Raw genomic sequence first — 14,418 nt, 5'->3', positions numbered from 1 at the left:
CTTTGGGTAGTATGTCCATTTTAACTATATTTTTCCAATCCAAGAGCATGGGATATCTTTTCATTTTCTTGAATCATATTCTGTTTCTTTTATCAGTATTTCATAGTTCTCAGCTTATGTCTTTCATCTCCTTGGTTAGGTTTATTCCTAGGTATTTAATTTTTTGTCTTGTGATTTTAAATGCAATTTTTGTTTTACTTTCTCCTAATATTTTATTGTTAGTGTAAAGAAGTACAATATATTTCTCTATATTAATCTTATATTCTGCTACCTGCTGAATCCTTTTATCAGTTCTAATAGATTTTATATGGAGTCTTTCAGTCAGTTCAGTCACTCAGTCTTGTCCAACTCTTTGCAACCCCATGGACTGCAGCATACCAGGCTTCCCTGTCCATCACTAACTCCCTGAACTTACTCAAACTCATGTCCATTGAGTCAGTAATGCCATCCAACCATCTCATCCTCTGTCAATCCCTTCTCCTCCTGCCTTCAATCTTTCCCAGCATCAGGGTCTTTTCAAATGAGCTCTTCACATCAGGTGGCCAAAGTATTGGAGTTTCAGTTTCAACATCAGTCCTTCCAGTGAACACCCAGGACTGATCTCCTTTAGGATGGACTGGTTGCACCTCCTTGCAGTCCAAGGGACTCTTAAGCATCTTCTCCAACACCACAGTTCAAAAGCATCAATTCTTCTGCACTCAGCTTCTTTATAGTCCAACTCTCAGATCCATACATGACTACTGTAAAAACCATAGCTTTGACTAGACAGACATTTGTTGGCAAAGTAATGTCTCCACTTTTTAATGGAGTATCTAGGGTTTTCTATACAGAGTATCATGTTACCAACATATAATGACAATTTTACCTCTTCCATTACTATTTGGATACCTTTTATTTCTTTTTTTTTGTCTAATTTGCCTTAGTTAGGACTTCCAATACAATGTTGAATAGAACTGGTGAGAGTGCCCATCCTTGTCTTATTCCAGAATGTGGTTTGTCATAAATGGATTTTATGTCCCCACTACACCCACTACAGCAAGAGTTTTAATCGTGAACTGTTATTGAATTTTATCAAATGCTTTTTCTGCATCTATGTGGTTTTTTCCTTTTGTTGATTTGCATATGGTGAACCATTCTTGTGACCCTGGAATGAATCCAGTTTGATCGTGGTGTGTGATGATTTTTATGTGTCGTTTGATTTGATTTGCTAATATATTTTTAAAGATTTTTACTTCCATATTCATCAAAGATAATGGTTTTTTTCTGTTTTAAAACTCATGGCAAACAACCCCAATCTCTGCCTCCTAGTTTCTTCTGATTGAATAACCTCAATATCTTTAAGATCATACATATATTTTTTTACTCCAAGATGAGGTGAATAATTTAAATAGAATCAGAAGATGAGATATAAATGATCAAATTCCATCAATTTCTTCTTTAAGATTTCATGATTATGCTCAGTGAAGTGAATGCAATTATTTGTTCTTCTAAATAAGATTTGCTGATGTACTTTGCCTTTCCTAACAAATATTCTCCTACAAACACGAAGTTTATTCCAGTAGCAAATATACCTATTGTTGTGTGGTCTCTATTCTTGTCCTTATAGGGTGCTCAGTTAAGAAGGTAAGTTAAATACTCTAAAATAATTCCTTTGATACAACTAAATTTCTTGATCCTTGGAGTCTTTATTGACTGTGTTTTTTTCTTCACTTTTTCACATCACCACATCCTGCCTATTCCTCTTTATCCTCAGATTTGCTTTTTTTGGGAGTATCCAGAACACCACCTTCCATCTCATCACCTCATACATGGACTACGACAACAGCCCCTCAACTGGTCTTCCTGACACTTTTCCCCTCCATCTAGTTCTTCTTACCAGATACATGTTCCAGAAATTCTCCCAGCCTTATTTTTTTATTATGCACTCACACAGACTTCTGTTCTTGCTAGCCAAATTTGCTCATCAGCTAAATAAGACTGACTTATTTTCCCCTCAGTCTTTATATGTGCTATCCTGCATATTTGGGAAATTGCCTTCTTTCACCTCTTGTTCCCTCTATTCCAAACTTACCTCTTGCACAGTTCAAGACTGAATCACTCCACCTCACTTATCAGCACTACATGTATATTATTAATTTTTCTACTTGGACTGTATTTTGCAAATACCCTTTTCTTCCTGCATTTGATGTGTAAACTCATTGAGAACAGGGACTTCAGTGTTTTAAAAAACATTTCTGTTTTACTTTTTGTAGTGGACAGTACATGGTGGGCACAATTGACTTTACTAATATCTGGAGAAATGTGCTTGATTAACTAGCAGTGAGCATTTGGAAAGATAAATTTTGATGGTTGCAGGTGATTTTGCAAGTTCTGATCTCACAGTAATTAAATAGAGTGCTGAATAACCTTCTTAAATTGCCTATGGTTAATTTTAGTTCTAAAAAAGACAAATTTGATATGAAAGAGTTTGAAGTGAATTATTGCTTATCAAACATCCCCATACATTCATCAGAGTGCCTTAATGTTCAACACTCTGACCTCCTATCAAACCTCTTAGAACAAAATTGCATGAGTAATAGAGCAATTTGAGTCAAATAGTTTTCAACATTAAATTATCTCCCAGAAAAAAGCAACAATTTCAAGTGTTCAAACTTAACTGGACACTATGAAACTGTTTTCTGTCTTAACTTCACTCTCTGATTTTATCAGATCACCACCTCACCTTGGGAAGTGAATACAAGGAGTGTAAAGATTTATATTGCAATTTTCAGGATATTTCCCCCAGTCATTATTTAATTCTCTAGAAAATGCTTGGTGAAAGCCAACTAATTTATTTAAAAATAAAAACTCGTTTCAATGCCATTCTCCATTGAAACATGTAAAATATCATGTAAGAAATGAGTTGCCAGTCCAGGTTCCATGCACGATACTGGATGCTTGGGGCTAGTGCACTGGGACGACCCAGAGGGATGGTACGGGGAGGGAGGAGGGAGGAGGGTTCAGGATGGGGAACACATGTATACCTGTGGCGGATTCAGTTTGATAGTTGGCAAAACTAATACAATTATGTGAAGTTTAAAAATAAAATAAAATAAAAAATAAATAAAATAGAAAATAAAAAATACAATTTAATGTTAAAAAAATAAAAATAAAAACTCTGCTTTCAAGCATTAACTGCCCTTTGGCATTTTATTTTTAAATAAATTAGTTGGCTTTCACCTAAGCCCTTCAAACCACCAAGAGTGTCAGGGAATGTCCTCCTTTTTCTTGCCATAATTTCTTTCCTTCTCACGAGCCATTTTCTATATTGTACAGAGTTATAGGATATGACTCATTTCCATGTCCTCTTGAAAATCCTCTATAAATTTCTTTCAGAGTCTCCATAGTCGTATTGGAGAACGTAGATTGCCAAACCTGTCAAATGTCATCCTTTGTTAAATTGTAACGATGTACCTGTTGTCCATCCCCTGGGCATTGCTTATTATTAATGCAGTTTTCCTATGTATCTATTGTTTTCATGCATTTCTCATTTGTCTCATAGTTTGTGACATTTTCAGAGTTTTCACCTTAAAATAGCCTGTTTTAAAAATTATGTATACTGTTGAAGGATGAGCTTTATAAATTTGTTGTGAATGTATAGAAACTAGTTGCAGCAGTATTTTTCTACATTTCCAAAATCCATTTCAGTGAGAAACTGAAAAGAAAAAGTTTCCCTCTGTGAAAGCAATTGGAAGAATGCATCATGTTCTAGACGAAATACTTATTATGCCCATACAGGTTATATCTTTTAAAAATTCTCAGATGAAAATTGAATTTTGAATTGCCATCTAGAAATAAATTTTTATAGATAGTGTACACATTGGTTCCTGAAAATGGTAGAAAAGGTTTCTTGTCGAGTTCCCTAACACAAGTGTGAATGCTCTGTTTTTGAGTACCTACTTGTAGTGAAAGGACACATTGTGGCCAGCCAACTCAAATTGCTACCCACGTTTAATCATTGTAAATAAAGGAAGCAGAGAGACCCATGTTATATTTTCAGAACTGGCATGCTCAATACAGAACTATTAGTTTAAAAATACCACTGAACATTCTATTTGAATTAATCTAGACTTCTGTGAAAAACAAAATAATAAAAAGTACAATTGGTCACTTAAACATATACTATTTCATGCAGGTTATTAACTTAGTAACTACACATATTATTAAAGAACAATGAGAGTAAATACAACTTTGTAACACTTGGCAAACAGTTCAGAATTGATAAATTTCCATTTTGAAATACCTATAGTTTCTACAGAAGCAAAATCACCTTTCTCAGTGGAAAAAAATGTATCTATAAAACACCTATGTGCTGAACATTACTTTTTAAAGGAGCAACTAATTGTCCCAGTGTGAAATGAAGGTATATCACTCCTAAGGTTTAACATACTATTTGTGCATAATGCATTTTCCGAGCATCTGGATATAGAAAAGCAACAGAAAAACAAGTACTTTGAACAAAACCCATGGATTATAGGGAATCAATCATGTAGAGAGGTTGAAATAAATAATAAAAACATATTACCTAATGTTCTCTTAAACATTTGTGTTTCACAGTTACCAGGACTGGGAAAATTCTTCATTTTTACACACTGTGTACACTTGTCCTTGTTTATATTCGCCCCCAAACATGATTTAAGAACCATACGCAAAATGCCAGAATGAACCTTAATTAATTGACCCCCACAGTAATCTTTGTGGACAGCACACCAAAGTTCACTGGAAATAACACAAAGAAGTAATTCACAATAAGTACTAGAATAGGGGCACATTCCTTACAGCAAATCCATAAGATTTTAGAATATTCACAGGGATTTTCTGATATGGTACAATCACAGTCACTTTGTGAGGGTGAAGAAGTTTAGTCTATAAAATATACTCTTTGAAGCACCAAGAACAGAGATACTTCTGAAGGAGCCTTGCACACATGGCCAAGCAGATATTGTGTATATTCAGAACAGTCTGTTTCACAACTACATTTCAGATGAGAATCACTGCAATTGCTTCTCTACCACTAGTAAACTTGAATCGTTTAGCACTTCATCTGTGAATATTGTTGTGTAACTTCTTTTCTACTGCTGACTCTTGCAGTCAATATTTATTTAAATTCAGACTCCAACGGTATTGCAAAAAAGGAAGATGTGAGCATCTTCATGTAAAACTTATAGCAACTCAAGAGATCATTTGGAAAAAATCCAAATCTCAATTTGTTAGCAAACAATAAAATGCCGAACTTAAAATGTGTTTTCAAATTTGTAAAAGTTTGTTAATAGGGTAAAAAGCCATACGGTTTGTTAAACATCATTCTAAAAGAGCTAACAGCCTATCTATTCATTTGCTTAAGAAATGCACGTTGTTTACCTACCTACCAGTTTGCCTACAGAAAATGTGCTTGCCTAATAAAACTAAAAGCTGTCATCATGCACTGTTGATTTAGTATACAGAAGTTGTCCATTATGTTGAAGAAGTTCTAAACGTATCAACCACATTTTTTTCTTAACTGATCTTCCTCTACATACAATCTTCCAGTTGGGATGTCTCAACACTTCTTTCTTGATAATTCCTGATTTTCAGTTACTCTATAAAAGTTCTCGTTTCCTCTTAAACTTAGTTCAGAATTTTCAAATTCAATTAAAGTCTTTAAGTTTTTCTTCTTTCAAATACTATGTGAATACGGAAATATTCATAAATATGGGGAACATAGCTTACCTACCAAAGTTGCTGTCTAAGTAGTATCATAAAATCTACTCTAAAACAATAGAATTTAAAATTGTTTTCTTTTAAGGAAGAAATCAAAACTGTACATTGGAACAAGGTACTATACTACAAAAGCAGGTCCTTCTATCCCCCCACTATTCTGGAAATGTAAACAAAAATTAGATACAAAAGTGATTTCTGTGCGGTATTCTTTGAACACTTTTTCAGCACCTCAATGTTATTAGGTGTACTTTTTGCTTGGTATAGGAGAAATTTTGTATGCACACATAGCTGTTCAGAGGACTTCAGATTTTCGACTACCAAATATCACTGGTGAAGCTATACTCTTTGGATGATAAAGGTAGCAGGGAACTGTTCCTATGAAATTCCTGGTTATCTTTCAGGGCATTGTTAAGGGGTAGCTGTCCATTGAGTAGTGTCAGAGGCAGGTTACAGTAAGTGTGGTGGTTGCCTAAGGAAGGTACTGGCAAGGTGGTGGTTGGCATCTCCTGTTTGTAACCTCTGCAACAATGCCTCATTTGCATCGAATCTGAATGGTGGAAATCCGGGAGATCAGCTTGAGATGACACCAGAGAGGCCGAGGTATTGGTCATGGCAATAGAGGGTATAGGCTGCAGCTCTCCAAAAAGTCCTTGTTCTGCAGAGTCCAGAACATGGCACCGAGAAAGCATTTCTTTTTTCTTGGTGGGCATTTCATATACTAAGTGCTTCCAAAACTTAGAATTTAATTTGCTGCTCTTGGGTCCCTTCCACTTGATCAGGGACAGAACTTTGATGCTGCGTTTTAGTGATTCCACCTCCTGGCAATTCACCTTTCCTTTTAATTCTGTACATTCAATCAAAATCACTTTGATTTCTCCACTGACTAACATATTATGGAGTCTGCTTTCCAATTCGAAAATACTCCATCCTCGTCTGAGAATATAGTCTGGAGTTAGCACGATAATAAGTCTTCTGCTTTGCTCAACACATCTTGTGAGATCTTCAACGTAGGCTACAAATCACAGAAAGAGAGAAAGAGTAAAACAAAGACATTCCCAGTCTTTAAAGCAGTAGGTTTGCATTCTAGTATAGCAAAGATGCAGTCTTTCACTAAGGTACATCACTTTTTCTTTTCTTGTATTGCACACTCAGAAAGCTTATTGCCTAAAAAAAAAAAAAATTCTAATACTTTTCTTTCCCCTCACCATTACTTACAGTGTTTTAGCTAATATAAACTGACTTCTTCAGAGCTTAGGTGTATTTCAGTTATTTTTATTTACTGAATCATTTAATTCAAGATAAGCCTTCAGGCTAATATTCTAAGTGAACAATCAGTGGGTTGATGAAGAGAGAAATGGAGCCTTTTAATGAAGGTCACTGTGTTTATGGGTTTGGTTTGCTTTTCCTTCAGTTTCCAACTACTAAACAAGTAGAGGGGTCTATGTACATAATTTATATATATTACATTATACTTCAAAGATAATTATGAAAGAGATGGTGGAAAATCTCTTCTAAAATCATAGCTTGTTTCTCAGAATATCTTCTGTTATTTGCAACCTTAGTTTCTCCATTTTGTTCTTCAAACATGGAGATAGGGAAGTGGTGTGTGTGTGTCCATGAGTTTAATTTGAACCAGCTGCTCTTTGTTCAGAGGAGGAGTGAGGGGTGGAGTTGGAGCATGGGGGATGGTGTGGAACGGTCAGTATAGGAGGAGGAGTCTATCAACTGAGAAGTCTTTGCTCTACTTTGTGGGAAAATTCTGAAAGTAAGGTGAATAAGTTATGGTCTTTTCCTAGTAGAAAAGCACTCAACTAACTCTAGGTTTGTTTATCCCATGGAATAATCCTTTTGCAACCAGGCTTCCCAAAGCCTTATCCGCCAAAAAGGGAAACACACACATGTGTTAACAAATGGAGACTTGGACACAGGTGCTGTAACAGCGAGCTGTCTTTACTAAGCAGAGCACGAGGCCTTGTCTAATGTACAGTGCCCTCTAGCAGAAGCAGTGCTTACAGAAGCATAGCAACATTTGTCACTACAAATCTGCCCAAGGTTACAGACTGCTTTCAGGGTGTCACGTCCAGTACATAGTGTGGGGCCACCAAGCAGCTCAGTGCAAGTCATTTGAAAAGAGAAACTTATTTTACAGATGCATATTTTTACAGATGATTTCTCTTTCCCAGGGTTTTATTTCTACCGTTTGGCAGCAAGAACACTTTCACAAGTGAAAAAGAGCAAACTCTCTCTACACCCTACAGATAAACAACTTTTTGAGAGGTACACAGAGAATTGCCCATTTAACAAATTGTTGTTAACTGCTGTTTTGCTTTTTACTTAATACATTTCAGGACTTTCTCATGCACTAGTTACAGAGACTGTATCTGAGGTGATAAGGCAACTTCTAAGTGGGGAGGGAACCCCTTAAGAATTTTATTAAAATTAACCCCTCCAGAATTTTATTTTAGAGATTATGTTTTAAAAAACAGCATTGAAATCTGCAAAAAGTAAAAATGAAAACAAAACAAAAACACCACATAAGTAGCAATGGGGAATTTATCACTCTGTCATTTATAGAACTGGTGAAACAATGGAAGGAAAGGTAGAAAGTTTCAATAGAGTGGAAAAATATTATCCCAATGTATCAACAGCTCTGACTCTTCATTTTCTTCCTTTCTTTCTGCTCCCAAAAAGAAAGAAGTTATGTGGGAAGCTTCATCATTAGAGGTTGAATCTGTAAGATACAGTAAAATAAACTATCATGCATCTTTCCCATTATTCTTTTCACCTTTCCTCCAAACAAAACAAAAACCCAAGCCAGAATCATGGTATAAGTGCAGGAGTCCATGAAAACACAATTTTATCAGATTATGTATGAGTTAATTGTTATTTTTACAGAATTCTTTACAAAATGATTTACTGAGGGGTTATCCCAAGTAGTATTCCTCCCTCATTAATTGTAGCTTTACATTTAATTCTTAAAAATTTATCTGTACAACTTTGTCATGAGCACATTTGTCACAGAAATGATACCTATATGAACAACACTATTTCTATGTGTTGGGATGTAGCTTAATTTACTTTTTAACTATATTTTAAAAAAACAAAAGGAACAGCTATACAGATTTCTATCTACTTAAAGAAAATGACAGCTCAAGCATTCACAGTCATAAGAGAAACAATACACACACAAATAAATTTGATTGGGATGTCATAGGCTTTGACTGTGGGCTTCCCAAGTGGCTCAGTGGTAAAGGACCTGCCTGCCAATGCAGGAGACGCAAGAGATGGGGATTCAATCCCTGGGTTGGGAAGATCCCCTAGAGAAGGAAATGGCAACCTACTCTAGTATTCTTGCCTGGAAAATCCCATGGACAGAGGAGCCTCAGGGGCTACAGTCTATGGGGTCGCAAAGAGTCCCCAGAAATGACTGAGCACACTCGCACACGCACAGGCTTTGGCTTTACTATCCTTTTTCTCTGTTGGGGGAGGGAACAGGATACAATTTTTGCCCCATTAATATGGTTCTCCCCCTTCACTTGTCTATTATACTTTGTCACTTGACAGTTAAGCAGAATGCAACATTTAGGGTTTGAGGGGCTTCTGTGAGATTAATTAGGCAGAATTTGCATTTGCCCCCAGAAGGAATGCCTGTCAAGAGGAATCCCACTACACTCAGCTGCACGGGGTGTGAGTGTTGAAGAGAACCTTGGAGAGAGGGAGTGGTCCCTTTCTCCAGCATACTACACTGGCTCTGCTTATCCTGGCAAAGCTTAGTGGAGAGTTGAGGCAACCATCCAGATAATTCCAGCTGAAAACCTGCTCTGGAAGAAAAAAAGGTCTGAATTATCCTGGTTTGCCCTATATATACATTAATCATATGCACTGGAGTCAGTCAGTCAGTACATCTAAATTTTCCCTGGGTAGACACAGCCCAAGTGTCCCAAAGAAAACACAAGCCACTTTCTTGGGCCCCGAATTTCGTGTTCCATTTCACTTGGTGAAAAACCAAGTGGAAGTTTTCAGATGTGAAGCCCACATTTCACTTCTTGGGATGCTGATCAGTGGCTGGGCAGCAATCTCAATATTTGAAAGCAGTTTGGGGAGGTGCCTCTAAGAGCTGTCTGGCTCTAAGGAAAAGAAGGAGAAACTGGGCCCTCACTTCCATATTCTGGCTTGCTCTCTCTGTTTTTCTCTCTATGTTTTTTCTTTTTCTTACCCATTTGCTCCTCTTTCTTTCACCCTTTCATTTTTTTTTCCTTTTCCTGTCCTGTCTCTCCTGTCCTTTTACCTCCTTCTTTGCTTTTTTTTTTCTCAATTCCCCTTCTTACTCTCCCTTCCTCTTTTGCTTACCTCTCTTTGCCCTGTTTCTCCCTTCCTTCCTAAATCTTTGCTTTCTGTATCTTTGGGAAAAACAAGGAACTAGGCATCATGAAAAGAATACTTAATTAGCAAGGGACCCAACAGGTAGAGTTAACAATAGTTTTTACTTGCTAATCTTTATCCAGGGAGTTGTTGCTGGTTCCTATGCAGCAAGTGTACCAAAGAATTTTCCCCAACCCCTGGAGCTGCATATCTGCATACAATGACTGTGAATTGGAGCCTGATCCATTAGGACCATACCCTGTTTTTGTATGGCCTGTGAGCTAAGAATGACTTTTTAAAACATTTTACAGGGTTAAAAAAAATAAGAATATGATGCAACAGAGACCATATATGACCCACAAAGCCTAAAATATTTATTCTCTGAACCTTTACAGAGAAAGGTTGCCACCCCTAAATTAGAGACCAATCAGGATGTTTAGGTTTGGAAAAGTTCCAAATAAACTAAGCAGAAATCAGGTATCAAATTAAGGCATTGCTGGTCCACAGCTAGTGTAGTCCCTGACAGGCAGTGGTGTTTGCCATGGTAGGGCTGTGGTTTTGTGTGAGACATGTTAGAATCCTTCAGGAGCCATTTTAAAAAGTTTCTTACCATGAAGAGATAATAAAGAAATGTGTTTTTTTTTTTTTTTTTTAATTCCTAAATTCACAGCACACATGAATACTTGGTAAATCTTGCCCTGACTTGTTCAGGCAAATTTAGCAACCAAGTAGCAGGAATCCCTTAAAAGACTATTTTTTCCACATAAAAATATAAAACATCCCTTAAATGAAAGGACATTAAGTTATTTCTTTGCAAATTTTGAAGTAACTTAACAATGACAGAATAAACTATGGGTGGCTGTATCTGAGAGACTTCTGCTTCTCTAAACAAGGCTATGAAACCACAGTAGATATGAAACAAAGCTATTACACTGAACCTATTTGTGCTCTTCACAATTTTGTAAAGAAAAAAATGGGCAGTTGTATAAACCAAAATTCCAGTATATTTAGAAAAGTAGGATTCAATCTACAAAAGCTGAAAACAGGACACTTTTAATCAAAGCAAAAAAGTAAACTGAAAGAAGAAATAAAAGTACAAAGTAGAATCAGGAAGAATATAATGGCAGCCCCAAGAAGTTTCTTCTAATGGGGTGTGTATACTTTTTCCAAAGAACTCAGTACTCCTAAATGCCAGGCTTTAAATCTACTCTGGATATAGGCAGAAGCACAAGGAGAAAACACTCTTATGCATAAATTTCTATGTGGTCTTGCTACTACCTACTAACCATTTGATTTATCAAACTAATTAATTATAAATTATGTTTTTAATTTATTTTTTTAATATATATATTTTTTTATTAATTATTTTTGTGTTGACACTGCTGCTTATGTCAGAATCATTATCAGGGGTAGTAGGCATATTAAAAATTAAAAGACAAGTACTTAGTCTGTAGGTAAAAGCATAATTTATTACTTAATCAGGTTCAAACAATAGAATCTTGGTAGGCTTATACTCACAGCTATGTATATCCAAAATCAGTTAAACAGACAAATCATTAGGGTGAGATAGGATGTGTCAAAATTGATAACATTCTACTAATTTTAGTGAATATTACATAACAAATAGCTATCAGCAATGATATTTATTAAACCTATAGATTCATATATCAAAACTTAAAAACAAGACGGTTTCGGACTGTGACTGAGATGGATCCACTCCTATAACTGGTGGGGAGAAACCAGCAAAAATAATATAGGTTTCACATGTATCAAAGGAAAAAAAATGTATTATTCAGCACTATATATTTGGAAAAAGTTATTAGACCTCTGGTATAAACAGAGGCATACAGTGAGGTACTTTATAATGTAGTCTCACTGAAAATACTACCTACATTTAAAATAATGATGCTTAATACTAACTTATTGAAAGAGTTACACAGGTTGACAACCTCACTCTTTATCTTGGCTGATGTGAAAATTTTCGGGTCTTGCTTCTGCCTCTGGCAGATGTAAGAATCTGTCTGTGTTGTCTGCCACAGAGATTGAGGCTACAAATTTTTGTATTTAGCCAGGTGTGTGTGAGGGGAGCAGGGGGCTTTCTAAACAGTGTGTAATATTACTTGCCCTACAAAAACCTTCCCTGCCCCCTCCTCCAAGTCCTTGACTTGATAGTTCATAGTTCATAGGGATAAAATTATTTTTGGCAGGATTTTTGTTTTCTATTGACTATTGTAAGGGTTCTAATTGATTCTGATTAGTAAGCTGATCAACAGTTAACATGGATTTGTTGAGTCTTTGTGAGTGCAGGAAACCATGATGTATTTAGTTTTGACTTTGGAAGCTGCATTTTTGGTAATGAATCCTTTGCTTTTGTGTTTCATAAATGGATGGACAGGAAGGCATGATGCTGGGCAGAATCTACTCTGGAATGTTGTCCATATTTCTGAATTCTTTAGCTTTCCTCTTTACCTCTTCACTGAGAATAGAGGTAGGTAATGGAACACATTCAGAGGATACTGAAATAAAGAAAATGTGGAGAGTAGCAAACAGAGAGTCCGCAAAATGTCCTTCCCCTCCTTTTCTCTTTTAACCTCATGCCCTAAAATCTGTAGATTTGTCATTCTAATCAGTGCAGTCTTGATAAATATGGAAAAAGACAACTTGCTGCTTATATAGTATTTTCTGTGGTTCCTTTGGTACTTAAGACAATTTTATCTTGGCCTTCAACTCTTTTTTTAAGGTGTCTGTTTTCTGTGCTTCCCCAAAAGTAGATGCTCTGTTTGAAATTCTACACAACAGAGGCTTCCTTTACCTCAAACTTTGAATGAAAAACCTCAGTCCATTGACCACAGTACTTTGCTGGTCATATTGGATACAGTTTACAGTTCTCTCTCTCTAGACTCTAACATGAAGGGGTTGGTGGGCATATATAATTTTATTCCATGTGAGTAAATTGTATACAATGTGTTAAATTTCCATGATTGTGCATTTCACCCCTGCCTCACACTTTTTAGGTCACAGACGTCAGATTGCCTGGAAAAGGATTTTATTACTCCCCAAGGACAATTTACTTGAATGATGTCCAGTATGTCCAGCTATTAGAGAAACTATTGGCAATGAGTAGTTACAGATCCATGTACAAAAATTTTTTTGCATGCCTCACTTCAGAAGCGACTAGGGATCATCTGACACCAGATGTATTCTCCAGTCATTTGTCATTTCAATGTCAGCACAATCACATGGCCATTAAAGAACTGAAGGTTAGAATAGTGAGGAAGGTCTAGCAAATGCAAGAATGTAATCAGACATAATCATTTTTACCTTAAATTACTGAAGGAGTCCTAGGATTCTTGAGTGAGAGAAACAGAAAATTGAGCATGAAAAAAAATGGAAAGACAATTTGATATTTGAAGCCAAATTCATAAATATAATTTCAACAGACATGGCTGATCAACCATATGTATGATAATATTTTTCATTCACTAATGTCTTTCTCTGGTGAAATAATGCAGGAATAACTCACATAGAGATCCCCATAGTCTTCCTATGGGTAGAAGAGGAAACTGAGCTAAAAGCTTTTGAAAGGCTTTTTTCTCTTTCATGTCCACTTAATCATCTATAGATTTTTCTAAAGCTTCAGCCAGAATTAGCTCAGTTTATAATTGTTTTTAAGTATTTCACATGTACTCTTCAGGATCCTGCTCACTTTCTCTTAAAAGGCAAACAAAAGCTACAGGATTTGGTTGCTTCTACTTTTAGTCTTAGAATGCTATTTTCTCCATTTGATCAGTTGAAAAACTTTTATATTTTTATGTTTTCTAATCTCTGCAGAAACAGAGATAAGATGGACTCAAAAGCCTAAATGGTACTCATCCAAAAATGTCCCCAATCTCAGAATCTCAACTGCACAGCTGGGTTCTGTTGGTCACATGTCAGCTTCAGAGCACATCTGTTCATTCCTAAAGGATCCACTAGGCCCCATGAACACAATGTGCTCTGTGTATAGTACTTTACACCACAAAACCCAGCAGCTGCACGGGTGAGAAAATCTCTACTTCTCAAGTTTGTGTCTCTAGGCAGTTTGAGTAGGGTGTTTTCTATCTGGCTTGCTTTTGGTTGCCTGTCACTTCTGACATTCAGATGCCTGTTGGCAACAAAATTGCTTTTGCTATTCTACTACAGATGTTTCTAGCCTGGGAAGAGACAGACCAAACTTTTACTGGAAAGTAGGAATTCTTGCCACATTCAGGCACCAAACCTGAGAAAACATAAGGAAGATTCTGGCCACAGGCTCAAGAATGGAAAGGTAGGTCACTG

General features: G+C 36.3%; 1 protein-coding gene across 1 annotated transcript in view; it reads right to left on the bottom strand.

Annotated features, from left to right (window-relative positions):
- Positions 1–3,972: 3,972 nt before the first annotated feature.
- IL1RAPL2 (interleukin 1 receptor accessory protein like 2) overlaps positions 3,973–14,418 on the bottom strand; it is a 1,181,612-nt gene continuing 1,171,166 nt past the window's right edge. The window contains exon 11 of the mRNA XM_070785442.1: positions 3,973–6,751. Within this exon, the coding sequence (XP_070641543.1) occupies positions 6,054–6,751 (698 nt within the window). The 3' untranslated portion in view covers positions 3,973–6,053. The remainder of the gene's footprint in view (positions 6,752–14,418) is intronic.

Source organism: Bos indicus, chromosome X, assembly GCF_029378745.1.
Source record: "Bos indicus isolate NIAB-ARS_2022 breed Sahiwal x Tharparkar chromosome X, NIAB-ARS_B.indTharparkar_mat_pri_1.0, whole genome shotgun sequence".
Lineage (NCBI taxonomy): Eukaryota > Metazoa > Chordata > Mammalia > Artiodactyla > Bovidae > Bos > Bos indicus.
The sequence above is the reverse complement of the archived record's forward strand: the minus strand, read 5'-3'. Positions and strand labels throughout refer to the sequence as shown.